Source organism: Podarcis cretensis (genome assembly GCF_951804945.1).
Source record: "Podarcis cretensis genome assembly, chromosome: 7".
In the NCBI taxonomy this organism is placed as follows: domain Eukaryota; kingdom Metazoa; phylum Chordata; class Lepidosauria; order Squamata; family Lacertidae; genus Podarcis; species Podarcis cretensis.
The window spans coordinates 67050994-67071432 of record NC_137176.1 but is presented as its reverse complement, the minus strand read 5'-3'; the positions used below and the strand labels follow the sequence as shown (position 1 = coordinate 67071432).

Sequence of the window (20439 nt, the reverse complement as noted above, 5' to 3'; positions counted from 1 at the left end):
ATTCTGAAGTGCACATTCTATTTGTGCTTTGAATTCTTTAGCTAAGTTAATTCATGTTCGCTTAAGAGACAGCCTATGAATTTCTGAATGATCTCCTTGTCTGGCAAGTGTGAAATCGAAGGACAGGGTCTCGTCTCCCCCCTCCCCCCAATGTAAAAGCTTTTGATTTGAAAGCTTTTGATTTTTAATGTCGACAGAAACTTCTTTTAACAAAATAAATAAATTTCTGTATTGGGGGGTGGGGGAGGGAGAAGAGAGAGATGAAGGCTGGGAAGAGAAGGCAGAAAGAGAATGATAATTGTTTTCTCTAAGGCTATTATTTAATGTGAAAGCAAATAGTCAGCCCGAGAAAACCAGCTAACAGAAGGGGATTAAGGAGAGTCGATCTCGGAGTGGCTTGATTCCTAGCAGTGCTGCTGTCTCTCTTCAGACAGTGACGAGGTGCAGGCGGAGAAGGCAGCAGCAGCAGCAGCAGCAGTTCTCCAGATGGCTGGGGAAAGTGTTTGTCTTGGGTTACTGCAGGGCAGTCTGGACTCGGAGAGCAGGCGGCCTTGGGAACGGGCTTCATTAGGGACCAAGTTGCATGCCCACTAAGTAAAAGAGAGAGAGAGAGAAATGAAAGGAAAAGCAGGCAGGCTGCCCAAGAGGGACTGGGCTTGACTATTGTTAACATATACTTGACCCCCCCCCTCCTCTTCGCTCATGACACAGATGTCTCCTACCTCTATCACCTCCCACTGCTTTAAGCCCTCCCCCCTGCACCTGGGTAGCTGAGCCAGGCCAGCTGCTTGCAGTATGCTGTTTGACTTTAGAGGTGGCTGCTAGCAGAGGGGGGTGGGAGGAAAGAGAGAGTCAGACGCGCACACACACACACATATACATACGGAGACGCGCGCACACACATACACACGCGCGCGCGAGGGGAGAACAAACAAACAAACGGCGGAGCCTTTCCTGCAGGGCGGATCTGTGCACAGACATTACATGGAGCTGCTTCCCCGAGCGGGCGGGCGCATGGGAAGCCTGCAAATCTATGCATCGCCGCCTTAGAGAGAGAGAGAGAGAGAGAGAGAGAAGAGGCGGCGGCGGCAGGAGGAGGAGGCAGGCGCACCGCCACTGACAGCGCGTAAGATCCACCGCTTGGACTCTCCGCTCACATTTTTCGTCTGCAACAATAACAGCGACCACGGGCGGCCGCCGAGGAGGAGGAACTGAGCATTCCGCATCGGGCTACTTGGAGGACTTTTATTTTCCATTCTTCTTGCTACGCTGATTCTTATATGCGCTTTCTTGAGCCTTTGGCACCCCCGAGAAGCTCTCCCTCGCGCGGATCCTCCTTTCCTCCCCCCCCCCACCCTTTTTTATTAAAAAGAAAGAGAGAGAAACCACACGCGTAAGAACAGCTGGAGTTTGGCTTCGTCTTTCCTCGTTTCCTTCGCGCCGTTTGGACCTTTTCGTGCGTGAACGTGGATGATCCGGAGCGGGGAGGAAAGAGAAGGAAGCGAAGCCACATTGCGTCGCCCCTTTTTCCTCTCCCGGGTCCCCGCCGGCCGGCCAGCCGGGGCTGTCCGAGCTCCGCCAAGGAGGACTGGAACTTTTTATTTTCAGCTCTCTGCCTGGGGCGAATGGTGGGAGTCTCCGGTCCTTTGCAATGTAAGTAACACCCACCCACCTTACCTTACACCCCCGACCGACCAGCCGGCAGCAAGGCATGCGGAGGGACTAGGAATTGGCGCGCCACTAGATCCCGGAGCTGGGATGGGTTGGGTGGCGCGCAGCTTCGGTCCCCGGATTTCATCCCCTGTCTGCCCTTTACTTAGGCGGGATCCTGTGGTTGTTAACTAACCCACTAACACGGCTTGGAGTTGCTGTTGCCGCGGTAGCAAACCGCGCAAAGGATAGGATTGCATGCGAAACCAAACCGAAATACCCCACGACTCTCAGCTCTCGATTTTGCCCCTTTCCGAAAGTGACCAAAGAGCAAAAAGTTTTATGGGGAAAAATAAGCTCCGTCTGCAGCATCGGTTCGAATTCGAGTATAAGACTCCCTGAGCTCAAGTGCTTAAATTTGAAATGGGCTCAGTTCAGTAACCTATCTTCCCCACCCTCGCGCCAAAACGAGTGCGACCACCACAGTGCCTCTGAGCGCGTGCAGAGTGCTATTGTTTACTGCCGAGTAACCGCAACGACGTATCTGGGATGGGGATGCGGCAGGGCTTCTGATTCAGAAAACAGGTTTTCCAGGCTGGCATGAGATCTCCTTTTGCGAATTAACCCATAGTCTCATCTCTGTTTCTTTTCTTTTTGTCCCTCTATTTCAAGATGATCCTTGCTCGATATGAGCTCATGTGATCAAGAGCGCTTGAAATGTAATGTTACAACCTAGACAGTATGGATCGAAACTGTAAATCACGGAAAGCGCTGTAGACATATTTTTCTCACAGATATATTTCAGGTAAAGGATATCCCATTTAATTTCTGTATAATCAAGTGCAGAATGAAACATGAACAAATCTTTGATCTCTGTATTGTCACTTTACTGTTACGTATAAAAATGATTAACAATAATTCGAGATCAGGAACTTCCAGATTTGTTTATTAATGTATTTCACTGGACATTTCAAAGATCTGTTCTAGACTGTATTGAAGAGAACTTTAGCGTTTTGGTAAGTTTTGTAAACTTGTAGCAATCTCCTAAATACATTTACTTAGAAGTAAGACTCATTGAGTTCAATGGAGCTTTCTCCCAGGTAAGTATGTATGTTTAGGATAGAATTTGAGCCTTAGCCAAGGAGTGTCTCTCTTGGAATAAACACAATGAACAGGTCACAAAAGATAGGAAGCTTAGTTGACCATTTACTTTTTTCACTGGCTTGAAGTTTCACTGATTTTAGTGTAATTTCAGTACTATGAGTGGTTCATCACTGAATCTCCTGTAGTACCAAATTGTTTTGGAACATCGAACTTCCTACTGTATTATTTAGAAATGGAAGTGGAATTTCTATTATGGACCATATGGACTCATTGAGGTTACCGAGCTCCTAAATGCATACAACTTATGCTATGTAAGAGAAAAGCAGTCATTGCTACTACATTTTGATATAGTGGAGGTTTTGTGTAATTTTTATGTCTGTCTGGAAGTAAGTCCTGCTGTGTCCAAGAGGGGCTTATGCCTAGGTAAAAGGTCTATCAGATTGCATCCTTACAGCACAATCTTGTGCATGTCTACTCAGGGAATTAGCTCAGCTGAGTTCAATGAGACTTGTTCCCAGGTGTTTATGTTTAGGATATTGCAGGCTAAGTCTCCCTGCGATTGAGGGCAAAGGCTCTAGGTAGTTTACAGTTCACATGCAGAAGGGCTCATGTTCAATTCCTTGCCTCTCCAGGTAGATTCTCTGTCTAAATACAGGAGAGCTGCTAGCAGTCAGTGCCAACAATATTGAACTAGGTATACCAGTAGCCTGACTCTGTATATGGCTGCTTCCTATAGTGTATCTTGCAATGGGAGATTTCCTAGCAAATGTTATAATGTGGCCCACTTACTTGATGGATTACTTCTGAGTCTTGGAATGCACTGCTCGGGTTTTGCTTCAGCAGAAATTCATGTACTTAATGTAACTATGACCCCTTTAACTTTTAACATTGCTTTCCCTAATTAATCTGTTCAGGCCCCAGACTTAAATGGCTGTCCACAGCTGCTGAAAATTGATTTTTCCCTTGATGGTGGTCTGAGTTGCTGACCAAATCAGATTTTTCCCCCCTCCATCAGTTGTAGACCAACTTTAAATCTGTTTTGATATTCTGTATTAATATAATAATAAAAACCCAGACACACAAATACCCCTGACAAACAAAAATCTATGTGATCTGAAATCTGATCTCTGTGATGTTTGTGTTGTTATGGCGATAGTCTTAAAGTGCTCTTAAAAGTAAAATAGAAAACTTAAATTGGCATTTTTATTTCAGCATCTTTATGGATTTAAGAATTTACCAAGAGACTTACCTTATGCTGACCTGATATATTATCAGTTTTTATTTTAATTTCTGGCTGATTACACAGAGGATATGACACAGATACAGATCTAACAATATTGGTCTCTAATGGTTGTGCCATAGTTCCCTTTTCAATTCTTTTTCAATTCCTTTGAGATTATTTCCTAAGGAAAGTGAACCAGCATGATTTTCAACAGCTGTGGAAACTCTTAGGAAATTTAGACTGCCTTCCCTACACAATCCGAGTGCCGGATTCTAAAAATCTGAAAATTGTTTACTTAGCAGTGTCCCTTAGAAAAATATCCAGCACAAAGTTTCTTGCATTCTAACAAACGACTTGCAAGCTGTTGTGTTAGCCAGCCATCTTTCTTAATTATTACTGCAAAACTTTTCTGGTCAGTGTATCAAATTTCATTGTGTATTTTTACTACCGTAGCACATGTTGAATTGGATTGGTGGATTCTCCCTCTTCCACCCCCCCCACTTCCCCTCACCCCCCTTGGCATAAAACTGTAGAGCACTGTAAATTAAAACAAAAAAAAAGGTGCAAGTATAGATATCCCATGCCGATGACTTAATACAAAACCCGACCATCTTTCATTCTGTGTTTATGAGAAATAAGACTTTTGTCTTCAAAACTCTTGTGAACGAGCTCACATTCCCTTTTGCAGTGGAATGCAGACTGCATTCTGGCAACTGCTTCTGCTCACTGTGTTTTGCTCCAGGAGTGTCCATCTTTTTCCTAAAATGCTTTTGTTTTAAAATATTTATTTTTATACACACTCCCTTGGTTAACCCAAACTTGATGGGAACACTCCATCAAAGTATTGTGAGCATACACCATTGTCCGTGTGGCACTATGTCTTCTTAATACTTGAACGGCATGTACGCCTCTGCCAACATCATGCCTTGTGATTCTGTATAGAGAAGGAGGAGGAGAAGGTTCCTCCACCTGAAGCCCTGGTCAGTGGCCAGCAAGCCCCCAGGCATTCTTCCCTGTCAACTCCTGTTTCTCACCCTTCTGAAATGGAGCTCAGCTGACAAGCATTGAATGCAAAGCCTGCTGCACTAAGGCTGCATGGCGCTTTGCTAGCAAGGCGCTGTGAACAAAAATTGGCATCTGTGTAGTATTTGCATTGTGGACAGGAGGGGGAAGGGCTGCTACCATGGACGTTTTCATTGTTCAACTTTGTTTGCCACAAGCTCATTACTGTTAAAATATTTAGCTAATTGAAAAGCGACACAACTGTGTGTCAGTATCATGCTCCCATTTTCGGGGGGAAATAAACACTTCCAAGACTGCCACCTCCTTTGTCCTGTGCGAACTTAAGTTGACACTTGGCGATCAAAAAGCCTTATCAGCAGAAATAAAACAGGGACTTGCTGTGGGATGGAAACGTTTGTATCTGGTGGATTGGTTAAATCTGGATGAGGTGGGGGTTTTTAAAATGGTGCTTTTTCACTGAGTCTTGTCGATAGTTCTAGGGGCCTTAGAAGTACACAGAAATCTAAGTATCGGTATTAAAATGTAAATGACCCCGTTTTCTCACAAAAGAATGGCCTCCAGTGCAAAATTTCCTTAACTCTCCACATTCCTTTTAACATGATCAGTGCTGCAGAGTCCAGGAAGACAAACACGTGCAGATAGCAATGCAAAATTACTTCTTAATAGGAGCAAATGCATTGGGTACACTGGGCATTGCAAATGGCAATGGTCATATTCTAATTCAAGTCTGCTTTTGTTTTAAGCTGAATATTTTTTAAAAGCAAATATTTTGAAGCAGAATGGCACTGAAAGGAAGCGCTTAGACAAATAAAAAGGAGCATAGCTTTTAAAAGCGGTTTAAATTTAGAATGCACGATTAGCTTAATCTGCAAGACATTGACTTCCATCTTCATTAATATCTTTTCCACCACTGATAAGAAAGTTCTCAAATGATGTTTAAAGAGCAGTGGGTGTTTTATTAAAGTAAGCATGGGTTCACTATAATGGAGGTAATTGTGAGTGATAAGAACAGGGCAGGTTATCTGTATGTTGTTTAAACAGAAGCAGCTACTTTTGCATCATTCCCAGGAGCCATCTGCGCAAGGGGGGGGGGGGGTGTCACCTGTCTGTCCACCCTAATTATAGGGGGTGGGTGGGAGGAGAAATAAAAATGGAGAGGTCTTTTTGGTAATGAAACCCATAGTGATTTTATTGTAAATGAGTCTTGTGTACAGAGGAAGATGCTAATTTTGAAAGGAAAACAAACTGCTATATTGACTGCCATGCCCTGGCAATTGTGAAACAGAATGGGAAGAAAGGGCAATGGGATACTGAATTAGCACTATAGTTTGAGTTGTGAGTGCTCAGTGGTAAAAAGTGGTCATTTGGGGTTCATGTTTTTTGTGCTCTTTTTGAGAACCTCTTATCCTAATTTTGAAAAAAAAAAAAGTATTTGCTTCAGTATACTGGGATACAGCTGGTCTTTTCTAGATTGGAGATAATTATTTCATATAGCTATTTCTTTACATTTCCCATCTGACTTAGTAGTTTTGGTGCATATGTGTGCTAACCTTAAAGGAATTAAGAATGTATTTTGCAAATAAAAGGTCACATGCATTTCTCCCACATCTGTTTATAGTAATTATGAACATAATTAGCATAAGAATTACAAGTGAAGTAATGACGAGCTGAGCTGAGCAGTGAGGTATTATAGTATAATGGTCATATGTTGGCATTCTCACATTATAACACACTAGAATTCACATATTCAATGCAAGAAAGGAAATGCTAGGTTTTGAAGCATTAAAACAGCCAAAAAATCTCTCTGCCTGAGGCAGATGGACTTCCTTGCTTTATAAGGAGGTAACCCGTTATTAAGAGAGAATCAGCTGAAATTAAGATTTGTAGCCTCAAGCTTGGACTTTCAGACAGCTGTGATTATGAATGGTTCGTCTGTTACACATTTTTACTCTGACCACCGTGTATATTGCTTTCTTTAAAGCAAAAAAGGGGGAGGGAGAGGTGGGCAGAACAAACATTTTCACAACAAATGATTTGTTCTAAAAACATGGCAGTTTTCTGTGAGATCTACCAGATAGGAAAGATTTAAATATTACAGTTCCTGTAATGTCTAAAATATATCTTAAATCTGGGGAATAAGTGCTAATATTTTGAGAAGACTCTCCTCCCCTCACCACCATAGGAAAACGTTCTGGAGACCTAGGGCCCAATCCATGGTAATTTTGCTTTACATCATGGCTGCACAGCTATGTCCTGTGGTGCATTGTTTGCATAGAATAGGCATAAGAGAAGTTTCTGGAAGATTCTGATTATTATTTAACTAACAACCCATCATGTGCATTTTTACTTGAAGTAAGTCCACTGTGTTCAATAGGACTTACACTGCAGCCAAAGACCATCTGTGGATTCCACAGAAAGTATCCCTGATTCATACAGATTTGCTACTGGAGCAAATGCACCCAGCTGAAGCAAATTGAGCATACTTTTCATTCTCTTTATAATGTATGCTTGATTTCTATCGAATATGGTTATCCATACATGACCATTATAGAAGGCGATGAGGAGGTGGGGGAAAGTTGTTTGCATTTCGAGAATGAAACAATCTGTGTAGAGAACCAGACGTCACTTTAGATACATAAGATTTGCTCTTTCATCAGTGTACATTCAGACATCCTTTCTGGCAGTGATGGTGCAGTTATTCACCTCAAATTTATTTGTAGCAAGTAAAAAAAGAGAAGTTATTGGGACTTGGTTCTGAGTAACTATGCTGAAGACCAATGTGTGATCACAGAACACTCAACACAGAGCACATTTTGTTGGTATAAGCCTTGCGATGCATTCTGAGGAATGAAGAATTAGAAAATAATATCTTGTGCTATGTCCCAATGATACCATGAGGTTTTCACATTATTGGATTAGTAGAGGATTTATGACAGAGTCGTCTTTATGTGGCATTTCATTACAGTGTCACAATTTTCACACACACACACACACACACACACACACACTTTCCTCTGGTGTTAAGATTCTGCTTTTGGCCTTTGTCATGTGTCAAGTCCTCTTCCATATATTCTTTGGTGGGGAAAGGAAGCATTTGGTCCAAGTGTATTGCTCTGGCTGCTATAGTTGCCCAGTATTCCCTCTTTTGATTTGATGATCAGCAGTCCCAAGGGGAATAGACAATTTTCAAAGTAAATTAATATCATCACCATTATAGTCTTCTCAACATGGAAAACTTTCATTCCGTGCTCTTTTACTTTTTAAGAAGAGCCCTGTGGATCAAGTCAAACATCCATCTGCAGCTTGCTCAGAAGTAAGTCTTACTGATTTCAGTGGGACTTCTGAAGAGACATGCTTTGGATGGTGCTGCTAGTTTTGCCTTCTTTGTCCAATCACAGCAAACAGATACTCTCATTTTCCTACTCATATTGAAATACTGCCCCTTAATGAGGCCAAACTTAGATTCACAAAATGTTTAGGGGTCTGCATACCCCTGAGTCCCCCCAGGAAAAAAGCACTGGCTAGAGGTATACTGCTTCTAAGGACAGATGCCGCATTTAATTATCATGGACAATAACAATTTGTTAATGTTTCCTCCATGAATTTGGCTAATACGCTGGTGCCAGCATATTCAGTGAATTATTTTCTTTATACTTGTCTTGATTCTCCATGGTTTCACTGGGTGAACTTAAAATAAGTCATGTGGGGTCTAGATTTCCAAGTCACCAATTTAATGATAGAAACCTTATGTGGAGAAAGAATAACTACAGTTCTTTTTAGATGCAGAAGTAGTGGATTAAACAGTATGGATCTCTTTTATTAAAGGTGTTTGCTAAGCTCACTAAATGCTTAAACAAACAGGGAACCCACAAACTTTCAAAAAAATGAAAGCAATACATTAGACATCACTTTAATTTATGAGATTGGACCAGGCAGATAATTGCCCTTTAATCTGTTTCCACATAAAAAAAATGGCTGAGGAAACTCTTTGCAAGAGGTTGGCGTGTATGTTTGTATGTTGGTATATATTCACCTATTGACATGTTGGAGCCTTATGTATTCTAAGTAAATTTTAGCTGGTGGATCAGAACCCCAAATTGGGACATGTCACAGCTTCAGTGCCACCACCATTTTTCTGCCATCTTTTCAGTGGGTGGTTGCCTTTTAAGAAGGGCCAATAGTGAGAGAGGAGAATGAAAGAGAGAGAGGTGGATGCATAGGGTAAATTAACTGTGTCTCATGTTGCAGAATGTTTGGAGCTAAGGGGAGTCCCAGCTCTGACAGACTTAAAAACTTACTTTGATGTGTTCAGAATATTTCAGTTTTTCTTCATCAATTTTAGGAAGGTATGAGAAAACTGAGATGGTTAAGATTACACTTTTTAGAATGAGCAAGTTAAAGAGGGCCAAGTTACTTTGGCCCTTTGGGCAGGTTTTAGTTTGGTCCAGATCAGAAAAATTCAAATAATGGAGATAGCAACACATTCATCCATTGCATTTATATACCACCTTTCTGCCAAAGGCACCCAAAGAGGTTTGCAGTTTTAAAGGACTAAAAATCAAAATTCCTGGTTGCTCCAGGTTGCCAGGAAATGCACCAATAATGGACAAACTTTTTCTTAGGTTCTTCATCCCCCTCCATGTAACAAGGAGACATTTGAGCCTGCCCTGCAATGTGCTTCGTAAAAGGGCCTACACTGAGGGAAGTATGAGTACAAACAAGTAATGGTTAGATGAACTTTGCTTGTTCTTGGCGGGTCTTCATGGCCCATAATAAACTGGATGATACATATTTTACCGAAGAAGAAGAAGAAAGGAGAAGATAAAACCAGTAAACTGATCATGGAACTGAGAGAACCAAAGTTTTAATTTCTAGAACATTCTAGTCATGCAGCGGTAAAGGAAATCCACTTTATATCTGGAATGCCATCATTGTCCTTGCTTCACATATTTGCATTTTGGGACCTGGCATTAAGAACTGAGGGGAAACCCTGGCACAGATCGAACTTCTTCTTCAGGTATTTTATTCAGGCAAACTTGATTTTTAAAAATTTATTTATTTTTGAAAAAAAGAAGACGTATGGAAAATATTCCCTTGAGAAAGGGCCTTGGCTTAATGGCAGTTTCCCTGGCCGGAAGATGGGTGCTTCCTTAGCAGGTGTGTCTGTGCATATATGTGCGCCAAAGTTGGGCTTTCCACCCCCATGAGGAGAAGTTTGCTCCCACCTCTAGGCGAGTGCCCCCTCCCTCCTTCTCCCTCTCTCTCTGTTTATTTTCCTGCTTCCATCTGGGCCATGCTGATATTGTAATCACCCTGATGCACATTGCCTCTCCTTCCCCCTCCTTTCTCTCACATACAATGTGCCATCCTGACAAGGCTTTTACTTCAGATAAGCTGCGATGTGTGTTTAATGAATACAAAGCCCTAGCTGCGCTGCTGCCTCGGCTCCTGCCTGTGCTCTCCTCAGCCAGAAGGTAATCTCCAAGCATTTTGAAAGTGGTGTTGCGGGAGAGGGGGGGGGGAGAGATGCTTCTTCTCCCTCCCTCCCTCCCTCCCTTTCTCAGCGCCCCCTCCCCATCTCCTCTAAATGATGCTGAAGTCGATAACAGCTCCGGAGAAGTGAAGATGTAACCTCTTATCTTGCTTCTCTTCTTAGCTGGTGGGGAATTTACATTTAAAGATTAGCCTGGAGTGAGAGAAAAGGGATCTGCCTTTTGTTGTGTGGGGTTATGAGGCATCTAACCTCACCTGGCCTGGCCTTGCAATCTCCCATCAGCTCAGTTATTCAAACAGGACTTGCAAAGGTGAGATTATTTTATCTCTCCTCTCTCTCTCTCTCTCTCTCCATCTCTCCCCCCCCCGCCCCCACCCTTATCTTTAATTGGTTTTAGTGTGGCTAGTCTGAATGGGTTTAGGAAGGGGTTTGGGGTTTGTTTTTTTGTTAAAAAAAATCCGTGATACAGCAAAGGAAGTGTGGTTTTGTGGCAAAGAGATTATTTATTTACCCGGCTTTAAAAGCATTAGATAGACAGAGAGGATGAACATCGTAACAATTTGATTACCTCTTTTATTGGGTGAGAATGGGTAGCAAATAGTCTCTGTGTGTAGGGGGGAGAAGGGAAGCTTTGAAAATGTCCATTGCTTTTAAAAAAAAAGTTTCAGAAGGGTTTCATCCCTTTTCTTTTTATCCCACCTTTACTGAAGTTTCTGCATATGGACTATATTCTGAGTGTTTTGAGATAATGGTTCTCATAAAACAACAATAAGTGCAATTGGTAATGGGAGTCCAACACATTAATCCCACTGAGTGCAATGGGTGTTACTTCCTTGTAACAAATTCTTGGAATGGCAACCTCAGGGGATTTCTGGTTTGAATTTTATGCCAGAATTGTATGCATGACTATTTGTAAGAGGGATACTGTTAATTTTTTTATTTAGTGAAGGACTCGCTGTGCTTTCTGCTTAACCTCTGTTTGGTTTTTAGGTGATAGGACCTAAGTCCACAAATGCATGCTTTTTTATATTTTAAATTTTGATACTGTTCTTAGAATTCCTCAGAATAGGAAAGAATGATAAGCTGGTTTTCTCTAGGCAAGGGACAGCTCAAACACCATCTGGAAGTAATTTTTTTTAAGTTCCCAATAAACCCCTCTGGCTTCAGAATACCCCAGCCCTATGCACCGTTACTTGAAAGTCAGTTCTACTGAAATGGGCAGATAGTGCTTTAAACTCAATTTGTTTTTGTTTTGAGATATTAACACCTTCCTCTGGCTGCAGCGCTTGGCCAGGTGTTGGCATAACTGGATACAGAGATATGATCCAGTAGCTAAGAGTCTAATTAAAATTTGTGTAAAGCCAAGAGGGGCGGTAGGACATGTATCTGTGTTGACAACAGAAGATCAATAGCGTAAGACAATAGAGTCCCATTATTTTACTTCCATTGACTGAATATATTGACATTTCAGGTTTATGATTGCCTCAGTGAACATGATGGAACACAAGTTCACAAACCAACAGGCAGAGTGCCAAATATATTACTGTATGTCATATCTGCCTTCAAGCTACCTTATCACTGAAGCAGAATAGTAATGGATGGTTGCAGAACACTTGGGGAGGATTAGCCTCTATCAGTTACAAAGCTGACATACAGCAGGTCTTGGGAGCATCTATAATTGCACCTAGAATTATGGTGGCCCATGTTTACCTGCTAGGGCTGCTGCAGTTTAGAGTTTAAGAGCTAAGAGCAGACAACATAACAAGGTACTTGGCTTTTCATATTTTATATGTGGGAGAAGACATTTGAAAGTTTCCCATGATTGGGCAACTATGCACAATTCCATTGGTGCTGAAGTGTCAAAGCACCTGCTAGAGCAGGGGTCAGCAACCCGCGGCTCCGGAGCCGCATGTGGCTCTTTTACACCTTTGCCACGGCTCCGGGGCGGATACTAGTGAGGGGAGGAGGCGCATTGTGTGCCCCAACACTCCCCACTGTGCCGGGCGCTGTACTGGCTGTGACATCGCATGGGGGCAGTGCGTGCGTTAGTCACGCACTGTCCCGACGTCACCTTCCCGCCCGCTGTCAGATCGCGGCTCCGGAGATATATTTGTTTTAAATGTTGCAATGGTTTTGCGGCTCCCAGTTGTTTTTTCCTTCGGAAACGCGTCCAAGTGGCTCTTTTTGTCTTAAAGGTTGCAGACCCCTGTGCTAGAGATTCCTTGGATTTGTAGACTATGAGTGAATTCAAAAGCAAAGTTTAAATGAGATTTCTTTCTCCTGTCTTTCTGTATGCACACTGGATCAATTTCTGGTGGTAAAGAGGAGGCTGTGCATGGAAAGGATATTATGGGCTTGGGTTTTCTTCTTCTATTCTGACCATTAAATGGTACTGTGAGAGTTCTTACATATACTGAAGACCTATTGACCGTGAAATATATAGCAAGCCTTATTATCTCAAATTCTTTGAGATACTCTGTAAAATGGAACTGGCAGCACAATAAGACCCCATCAGTGTTAGGCAAGCATGGAGACAGAAATTAATTTAAAGCAGACAAAGAGCTAATATGAAAAGAGCCACTAGTGATTTAACCCATTCTAAAAGAAGTTTAATGAAAATATAAAATACATTTCAGAATATTGTACTGTAATAATACAACAGTTGTGGTCAGGCAGTGGACTACTGATGCCCCCGTGAGATGGTAGGGAGAAAATGAGTCCTTCATCACATTTTCATGAAAATTTTAGGTTTCTGTTTGATCAGCAGGTGCTGCTGAGATGAAAGCCATGTGTAGATTTTCAGAAGGCCAAAAGTGTCAATTCAGAAAAGGAAAGTGATAAGAGAAAATGCAATCAGTTTTCCTGTTTTCAATTTGTGCAGGAATTGAAGAGCTGTTTTGTTAAACTGCTACATCTGCTCCAATATGAATATTGAACTACTTCCACTAAAAATAACACCCTATAATTTGCAAGCCACTGCAATCTTTTGTTAATGTGAGTGGCTTATTTTTTTGGGGGGGGATCTGTTCTGAAAAATCTCTAGCTTTATGTCTTTTTTGTTGTTGCTGCTGGCACTTTTATCTGGTGCAGGAAAAATGGTGTTAAGTAATTAGGACCTTAGCTCGGTCATAATTATAAAAAATGGTCTTTGTAGCGAAATATTAATATACTATTTAGCAAATATTAATTGTGGAGGAAACAACTTTGCATTTCCCCACCTCAACACAATGCAGAGTCATAACCCCAGCATTTCTTGCTGATCTCAATGAAACCTTTATTCATTTTCTACTACTTTTCTACTCTGCAAAGAAAGACAGAGTACCCTGTTTCTTATTATACCAGCAAATCAAAATTTTAAGGTAATCAAGGGTATTTTAGTTAATAGGGCTTTCAGGGCAATTTTTCCCCATATTTAAATAAAATGATTAAATTATCCTTGAGTGTATTCATTAAAAGATGCTCTTCAGTAGTGTTGTTAATCAAGTTTTATGGAATGTGCAGGACACAAATTGTGGATAGCAAGTGGGGGTTAGAAATTATGGAGTAGGCTAGGGAAATAGCTAGAAATTTATAAAAGCATATATTTTTTATTTTAAACCAGTGAAGGAAATATGTGTGTGTGATCTAAAACATATGGTAATACATTGTGACTAGAAAAAGAAATAAAGCCAAGACAAGACAGATAGACAGAAAGAAGGGGGGAAAGGTACAATTAAGCAAAGATTGATTTTAATGCAGTTCTTACTACTTGCAAGATGGGTACAGAATCCCTGCTTAGAAGTAATTTTAAGACGTGCATTTTTCTGTGGCACTGTAGATGTGCTCTAAGTACAGACGTTTGTTAAAAAATGAAATGAAAAAGAAACTAAGGTAAAATCAGATGTTGAGTATTACTGAATTCAGTGGAACTTTGCACAAGTAAAGGCAAGATCTTTAGTTTTCTCTGCAATTTTTATTTAGGTATCTGGAATGAAGAGTTTTAAAATAAAAGAAAGCACCCCATGAAAGCATATTATATTTAAAAGCAGCTTTTTGCAAATTTGCCTTATAGGCAAGACTCCATCTAGTGGAGTGAATTTGCTTCGCCATCAGTAACAAGCACACTGGGCCATTGTTTGCTCCTTGATACTAGCAGCGTAAAAACTGTAAATTACTGGTTCTGATAGGTTATTCCCCATCACATCTTAGAAACTGGAAATGTTAACCACCACCTGAGAAAGTAGCTTCATGGCCTACATCTGTTGTACAAAAACCTATAGTTAGCTCGGTGGCTATAGGAAGCTTCAATATGTCTGCCTGGCTGGATGTTAATATGCAATTTGCATAAGTACCAGTCATTACCATCAACCAGTTTCCCTTTGTGATTCACTTTATCTGAAGAGCTATAGCCTACATTTCTTGCCTGACTGATGATGACCGCACAGTCACCTCCCTAGGTGGTAGTTCAAATGTCATGTTTCAATTCCGTAGGTCAAAAGACTTTCCACAATGGTCTGTCTGACTGATGTTCTGTTTTCAATGTAACATTCACCTCATTTGCCTGGGAGCAGCAGGAGTCAAACTACTGTTTCACCACAAGGTTAGGTACATACACACAACTTAGGGTTACATCAAGCCTTTGCATTTCTGACACATGAACCTCCTGGCCATATTTTCCTTTTCCATTGGTTCAGTTGTGTTAAAGCAACAAGAACAACAACAAATCATTGGTTTCTGCTTTAATATTCTGGTTAAATGTCTAACTGTATTGAAAATATTTAATCTGGTAATAAATTCAGATGTTGATGCTTGTGCTAGAGGAGAAGACCATGTACAGGAAATGGATATCATTTATAATGCCCCATTTAAAAGATCTAAGGTAACATGGCTAGGAAAGTTCTTCCCGTGAGAGCCTGAAGACTAGAAGTTTCCAGTCAGTTTGGGTAGCATTGGCCTAGATGGAATGTTGCATTGTGGGATGGGGCAGTACCTAAGAACAGAAAACTGCTATATACTGCAGACGGGTTTGGAACATAGAAAGTGAGACAGATCGGAACTGCTCCAGCGTGAGATACTTAGCATGCTACAAGATAGCCAGTTAAGATACTTCTGCAAAGGAAATTAGGAAAGAGTGCTGCAGTTGATTAAGGAAGCATGCTTGGAGAGACTTCCAGGTAGGATTGTTTGTCAAAGTGATTATGCTGCTCAGCTGCCAGAAACGTGATAGCATTGCCAAACATTTATGGACAATGGCGCCAGGTTGTTGGTTAGTTCTTTTCTTTCTAAGCAAACTTGTACTGTTACTGGGGGGAAATGCAAAAAGTATTGCAGAAAGCCTGTCAGCAGATCAAGTATGGCATTAAGTTCCATAGATGAGAATTTAGGCACCTTTTAGGCACTACAATTGTGCTCTTTGAGAAAATGTTGAAGGAGGTTTAGTTCATGACCAAGCTATTCACTGAAAGCCTTCAACTCCCACCTCATAGTGTATATTCTTTTCTGAGGTGATGCAGGTTTTAAATGTGCAGTGATATACTTAAACTCAAAGAATTAGTAAGCTACATTGATATTTATCAGATTCGTGCATTTCTCCTGCAAAATATCAATACTTCAAATAAAGGCTAATTGTGTTGGTAGAAGAACATTCTCCTCATGTCTTGCCCATATGATCTCTTTAATAGTTTTGTTGCATTCGTTAAAGTTAACTCTAGTGGAACAGGTATTTGAACAATGAGTTTTTCTCTCTTAAAAGTGAGAAAAGGTTGAAATCCTAAGTATGTAGAACATGAAATCCCCCTTTGAATACAGGTAAACATACTTCTGATTAAACATGCCTTAGATGCCACTATCAGTAAAGTATCCTATTAACTGAAAAGCAAATCATAGTGGTGCTTAGCTGGAGCTGCATTTCATATGAAAATACTTGCAGAGAGTTGGCCAATGTTAAGATATGTTTGGTTCAGTACTTTTGTTTTCTGACTTTGAAATTGCAACACTCCAATGCCAAGATATTCAGGCGGTAATCAGTGTGATAGTGCCAACTTGTTGTTCTGAAGAAGCTTCCTTAATGTATTTGTTAAATATTCAGAGGAAGGCAAATACTTCACACACACACACACACACACACACACAGCATCACACATAATGCTAAGCTTTACTGTGAACTTGCAAACCACAAGTTTGGGTTCAGATGCAACACTAAGCTGAACTATGTTTAGCGCACAGCAGCAGGACCAGAGGAGGAGACTTCTTTCTGGGAACCTGTACTACGCTCATTCATGCTAAGCCAGGGTGTGGCTTAGTGTTGCACCCCAACTGGGTCACTGCCAGAATTCTGTTGTTACAGCTTTGCAAGTGGCCTTCTAAAAGTTCATGGGAAAACTGCATGGTTTTTGAACCACCATAACCTCAAGTTAACATTGTGTTGCTTCTAATGGGGTCCCCCTATTATGGTGAAAGTAGCAAAGTGGTGATGCCCTCATATACTCCAGCAGCCCCTCTTGCCGATTCTGCTTCGCATTTGTGGGACATTTGAGGGAAGCCTCTTCAAAAAGTTAGTTTTTGCACATGTGCAGTAGCTTCCCATTCACCTTGGCTTCCTTCTCCAATAATTCCTTGTCTGGATAACACATGTTGCTGTATATTTTTGAATTTCAGCAATTTTGGAGGGAGACAATTGCACAGAGCTGTAGCTCACTGGTGGAACACCTGTTTGAAGATCCCAGATTCATTGCCTAACATCTCCAAGTTAAAAAGGATTAGTAATAATAATAATAATAATAATAATAATAATAATAATTTATTATTTATATCCCGCCCATCTGGCTGGGCCTTCCCAGCCACTCTGGGCAGCTTCCATAAAAACCAAAAATACAGTAAAATCACACGTTAAAAACTTCCCTGAACAGGGCTGCCTTAAGATGTCTTCTGAATGTCAGGTAGTTGTTTATCACTTTGACATCTGCTGGAAGGGCGTTCCATAGGGCGGGCGCCACTACCGAGAAGGCCCTCTGCCTGGTTCCCTGTAGCTTTGCTTCTCGCAATGAGGGAACCGCCAGAAGGCCCTCGGCGCTGGACCTCAGCGTCCGGGCAGAATGATGGGGGTGGAGACGCTCCTTCAGGTATACTGGACCGAGGCCGTTTAGGGCTTTAAAGGTCAGCACCAACACTTTGAATTGTGCTCGGAAACATACTGGGAGCCAATGTAGGTCTTTCAAGACTGGTGTTATATGGTCTCGGCGGCCACTCCCAGTCACCAGTCTAGCTGCCGCATTCTGGATTAGTTGTAGTTTCCGAGTCACCTTCAAAGGTAGCCCCACGTAGAGTGCATTGCAGTAGTCCAAGCGGGAGATAACCAGAGCATGCACCACTCTGGCGAGACAGTCCGCAGGCAGATAGGGTCTCAGCCTACGTACCAGATGGAGGTTACCAGTGTGATGAAAAACATCCTTTCCTGAGAACTTGGAGAGCTACTGCCAGCTCACAGTAAACAAGCCTGAGCTAGATTGACAAATAGTTTGTGTGAAGCCATTTCCTGTGTGAGAGTGGTGTCCAGAGAGTGATCTTTGGTGTGAGAACAGGAGAGTCACACATATGTAAGATGATCACATTTCTTATGGGCACTACTGTCCTGTGCACTACTATGTTATCTCATTGATGTATGTGCACTCTAAGGTACATGGGCCCTTGCTCAGATAAGACCCATGCAAGCTGAGTGAGACAAGTGTATTGAAGAAGCTGCTTGCAGGATTGTAGCTGTGGTTTCCCAGGTGGAAGGATTTCACGTGTGGAGCCTGCTAATTCTGTTGTAGCAAGCACAACTGTGTCTTGTGACACCTTAAAGACCCGACATATTACCGTATTTTTCCATGTATAAGACTAGGTTTCCCCCCTAAAAATAATGTGCAAAATTTAGGGGCGTCTTATACACGGATAGATCTTCCCCCATTTTCCTAAATAAGAGTCCCCCAAAATAGGGGACATCTTATACATGGGGGCGTCTTATAGATGGGAAAATACAGGAATTATGGCAGCATTTCTGTTTCACAGAGCAGAGCCCTGGGATTCTGCAAAGCATTCCAAGGAGTCCTGCAAAGAAAAAGTTGGAATGGTGGACAAGCACACCTAATGTGTGATTTCCATTGAGCTGCAGCTGTGGGGATTAAATGCACTACTCAAGCCATTGTCCTGGGAATGCCTTCCCCTTCCTTCCTTCCCTTTACCATGCTTTCCATGCTTAAGTCAATAGCAGTTGGCATGCGAGAGAGGGAGGGCAGTGTTGCTTATGCAGCTTCCCAATGCTGCATGTTGCTGCTGGCTACCAAGAGGAAGTGGGGGCCAGGCAGTGGGAAACTTGGTGTGTGCCCAATCCGCTGCTCCCATCCTTGCTTTGCCCCGCCCCATCGGTAACCGGTAGCATCATGTGGCATTGGGTAAGCAACTCTGCCCTGCCCACGTGTTCAAGCACTTGTCATAGGAATCCCTCTTCCCCATCCCAGAACCTTCCATTGAGCTGCAGCCTGGCAGCAACAGTTAAATATATGGTCAGATACAAACTGTCTCGCATTGGAGCCAAAGCTTTAACAGAGATTGACACCAAAGTTTTTATAGGTTTCAAAGCTGCTGCTTTTAAATGTTACCTCCAGTACCGGATTTACTTATATGCTAAACAAGCTATAGCTTAGGGCCCCACTCTCTTGGGAGCCCCGCCAAAATTTAAAGGAAACAAAACTGGATGTACATTATAATATATATAATATATATATAATATATACAATATAAGATGAAAAAACAAACAAATATATATAATATATACAATATAAGATGAAAAAACAAACAAAATGGCTTTAGATACCTATTAGGTTCATAAATTACCATCTAGCATATATTTAACACAAAAAAACAGTGACAATTTGTTGACAAAGGACAGTTGGACATACAAAGGGCCCCGTTACCTTCGGTAGCTTAGGGCCTCATCAAACCTAAATCTGGCCCTGGTTACCTCTCTGACTGGCTCTCTGACTTGATCTCCCCAAAATCCTACCTCCTCCCTACCCTGCTTTACAAAAAAAAAATCTTTGTAAAAGTTTTTACTGCAAGGATTCCACTGGAATTTTGTTTAAAGCGAAGGGTTCTGCTGCTGCGAAAAGTTTGAGAACTGCTGTATTGTGGCATAAGAGGACCAGAGCCCATTTTGTGGCCAGAGCACATTTTCTCAGATCCATGAAGTATAATCCTCTGTTGACCGGTATATACCAGGTAAGGAGAGTAACAAGATGGATTAGACACCTGGTGGCAATTTTGTGTGGCTCTCTCAACTTTACTTTATAAATCATGGCTCTACAGTCTTTGTTTTGTGTGTGACAGAGATGAGATCAGCTGACAATGACAGCAGCAGTGAGCAAACTGTGTTTGCAGCTGGGCAATTACAGAAGTCCATAAGATATGGGACTGTCAAGCATGAACACAGATGCCTTCAAAGTTCTGTTTTTCTTCTATGTGGAAGTCATGGGCATGGAACAGATGCCTTCAATTTGGAGAAACCAGCCTCTGGATATAATAGGTTCTCTCTTCTCTTTGTTCTCTAGGGACTGTCCCTCGTCAATGAAATTAGATGAGGGAGAGGGAGGAAAAAAGAAAGAAAATTGTGTGTGGAGGGTTCTTGTGTTTTCACTCTGATACATGATACTAAGCTATTTGTAAGCTAGAATGGCTTGTTATATTTAAAAGGTGCATCAAATTAATAGATGCACTTCATTATACAAATGAATAGATACAGTTGATTAAATTCTTATTTTCCCCCCTTTTTGATTGATTTTGAACCACTGTTTTTTCTAGGTTAGTATCAAATTGGCATGAGGGTGTGTGTGGCGTTTTCTCCTGTCACTGGGCTTCTTAGGGTTTCAGCTAGTCTTCAAGAATAGATGATATGCAATTTTAAATGTGAAAGCATGTCAATAAATTAATG

General features: G+C 41.6%; 1 protein-coding gene across 7 annotated transcripts in view; it reads left to right on the top strand.

Annotated features, from left to right (window-relative positions):
* The first annotated feature begins 765 nt into the window (after positions 1-765).
* The window catches only part of RUNX1T1 (RUNX1 partner transcriptional co-repressor 1), a 157817-nt gene continuing 138143 nt past the window's right edge, over positions 766-20439 (top strand). Inside the window, exons 1-2 of one of the 7 annotated variants that reach the window (XM_079983116.1) lie at positions 767-1653; positions 2323-2455. Coding sequence is in view for 1 of the 7 variants with exons in the window: in XM_079983114.1 (XP_079839240.1) it covers positions 1626-1653 (28 nt within the window). In the remaining 6 variants the exon portion in view is untranslated. Of the gene's footprint in view, positions 1654-2322; positions 2456-10402; positions 10474-10678; positions 10804-20439 lie in introns of those variants that run through there. The other 6 variants (XM_079983110.1, XM_079983114.1, XM_079983111.1 and 3 more) reach the window with 6 other exon arrangements.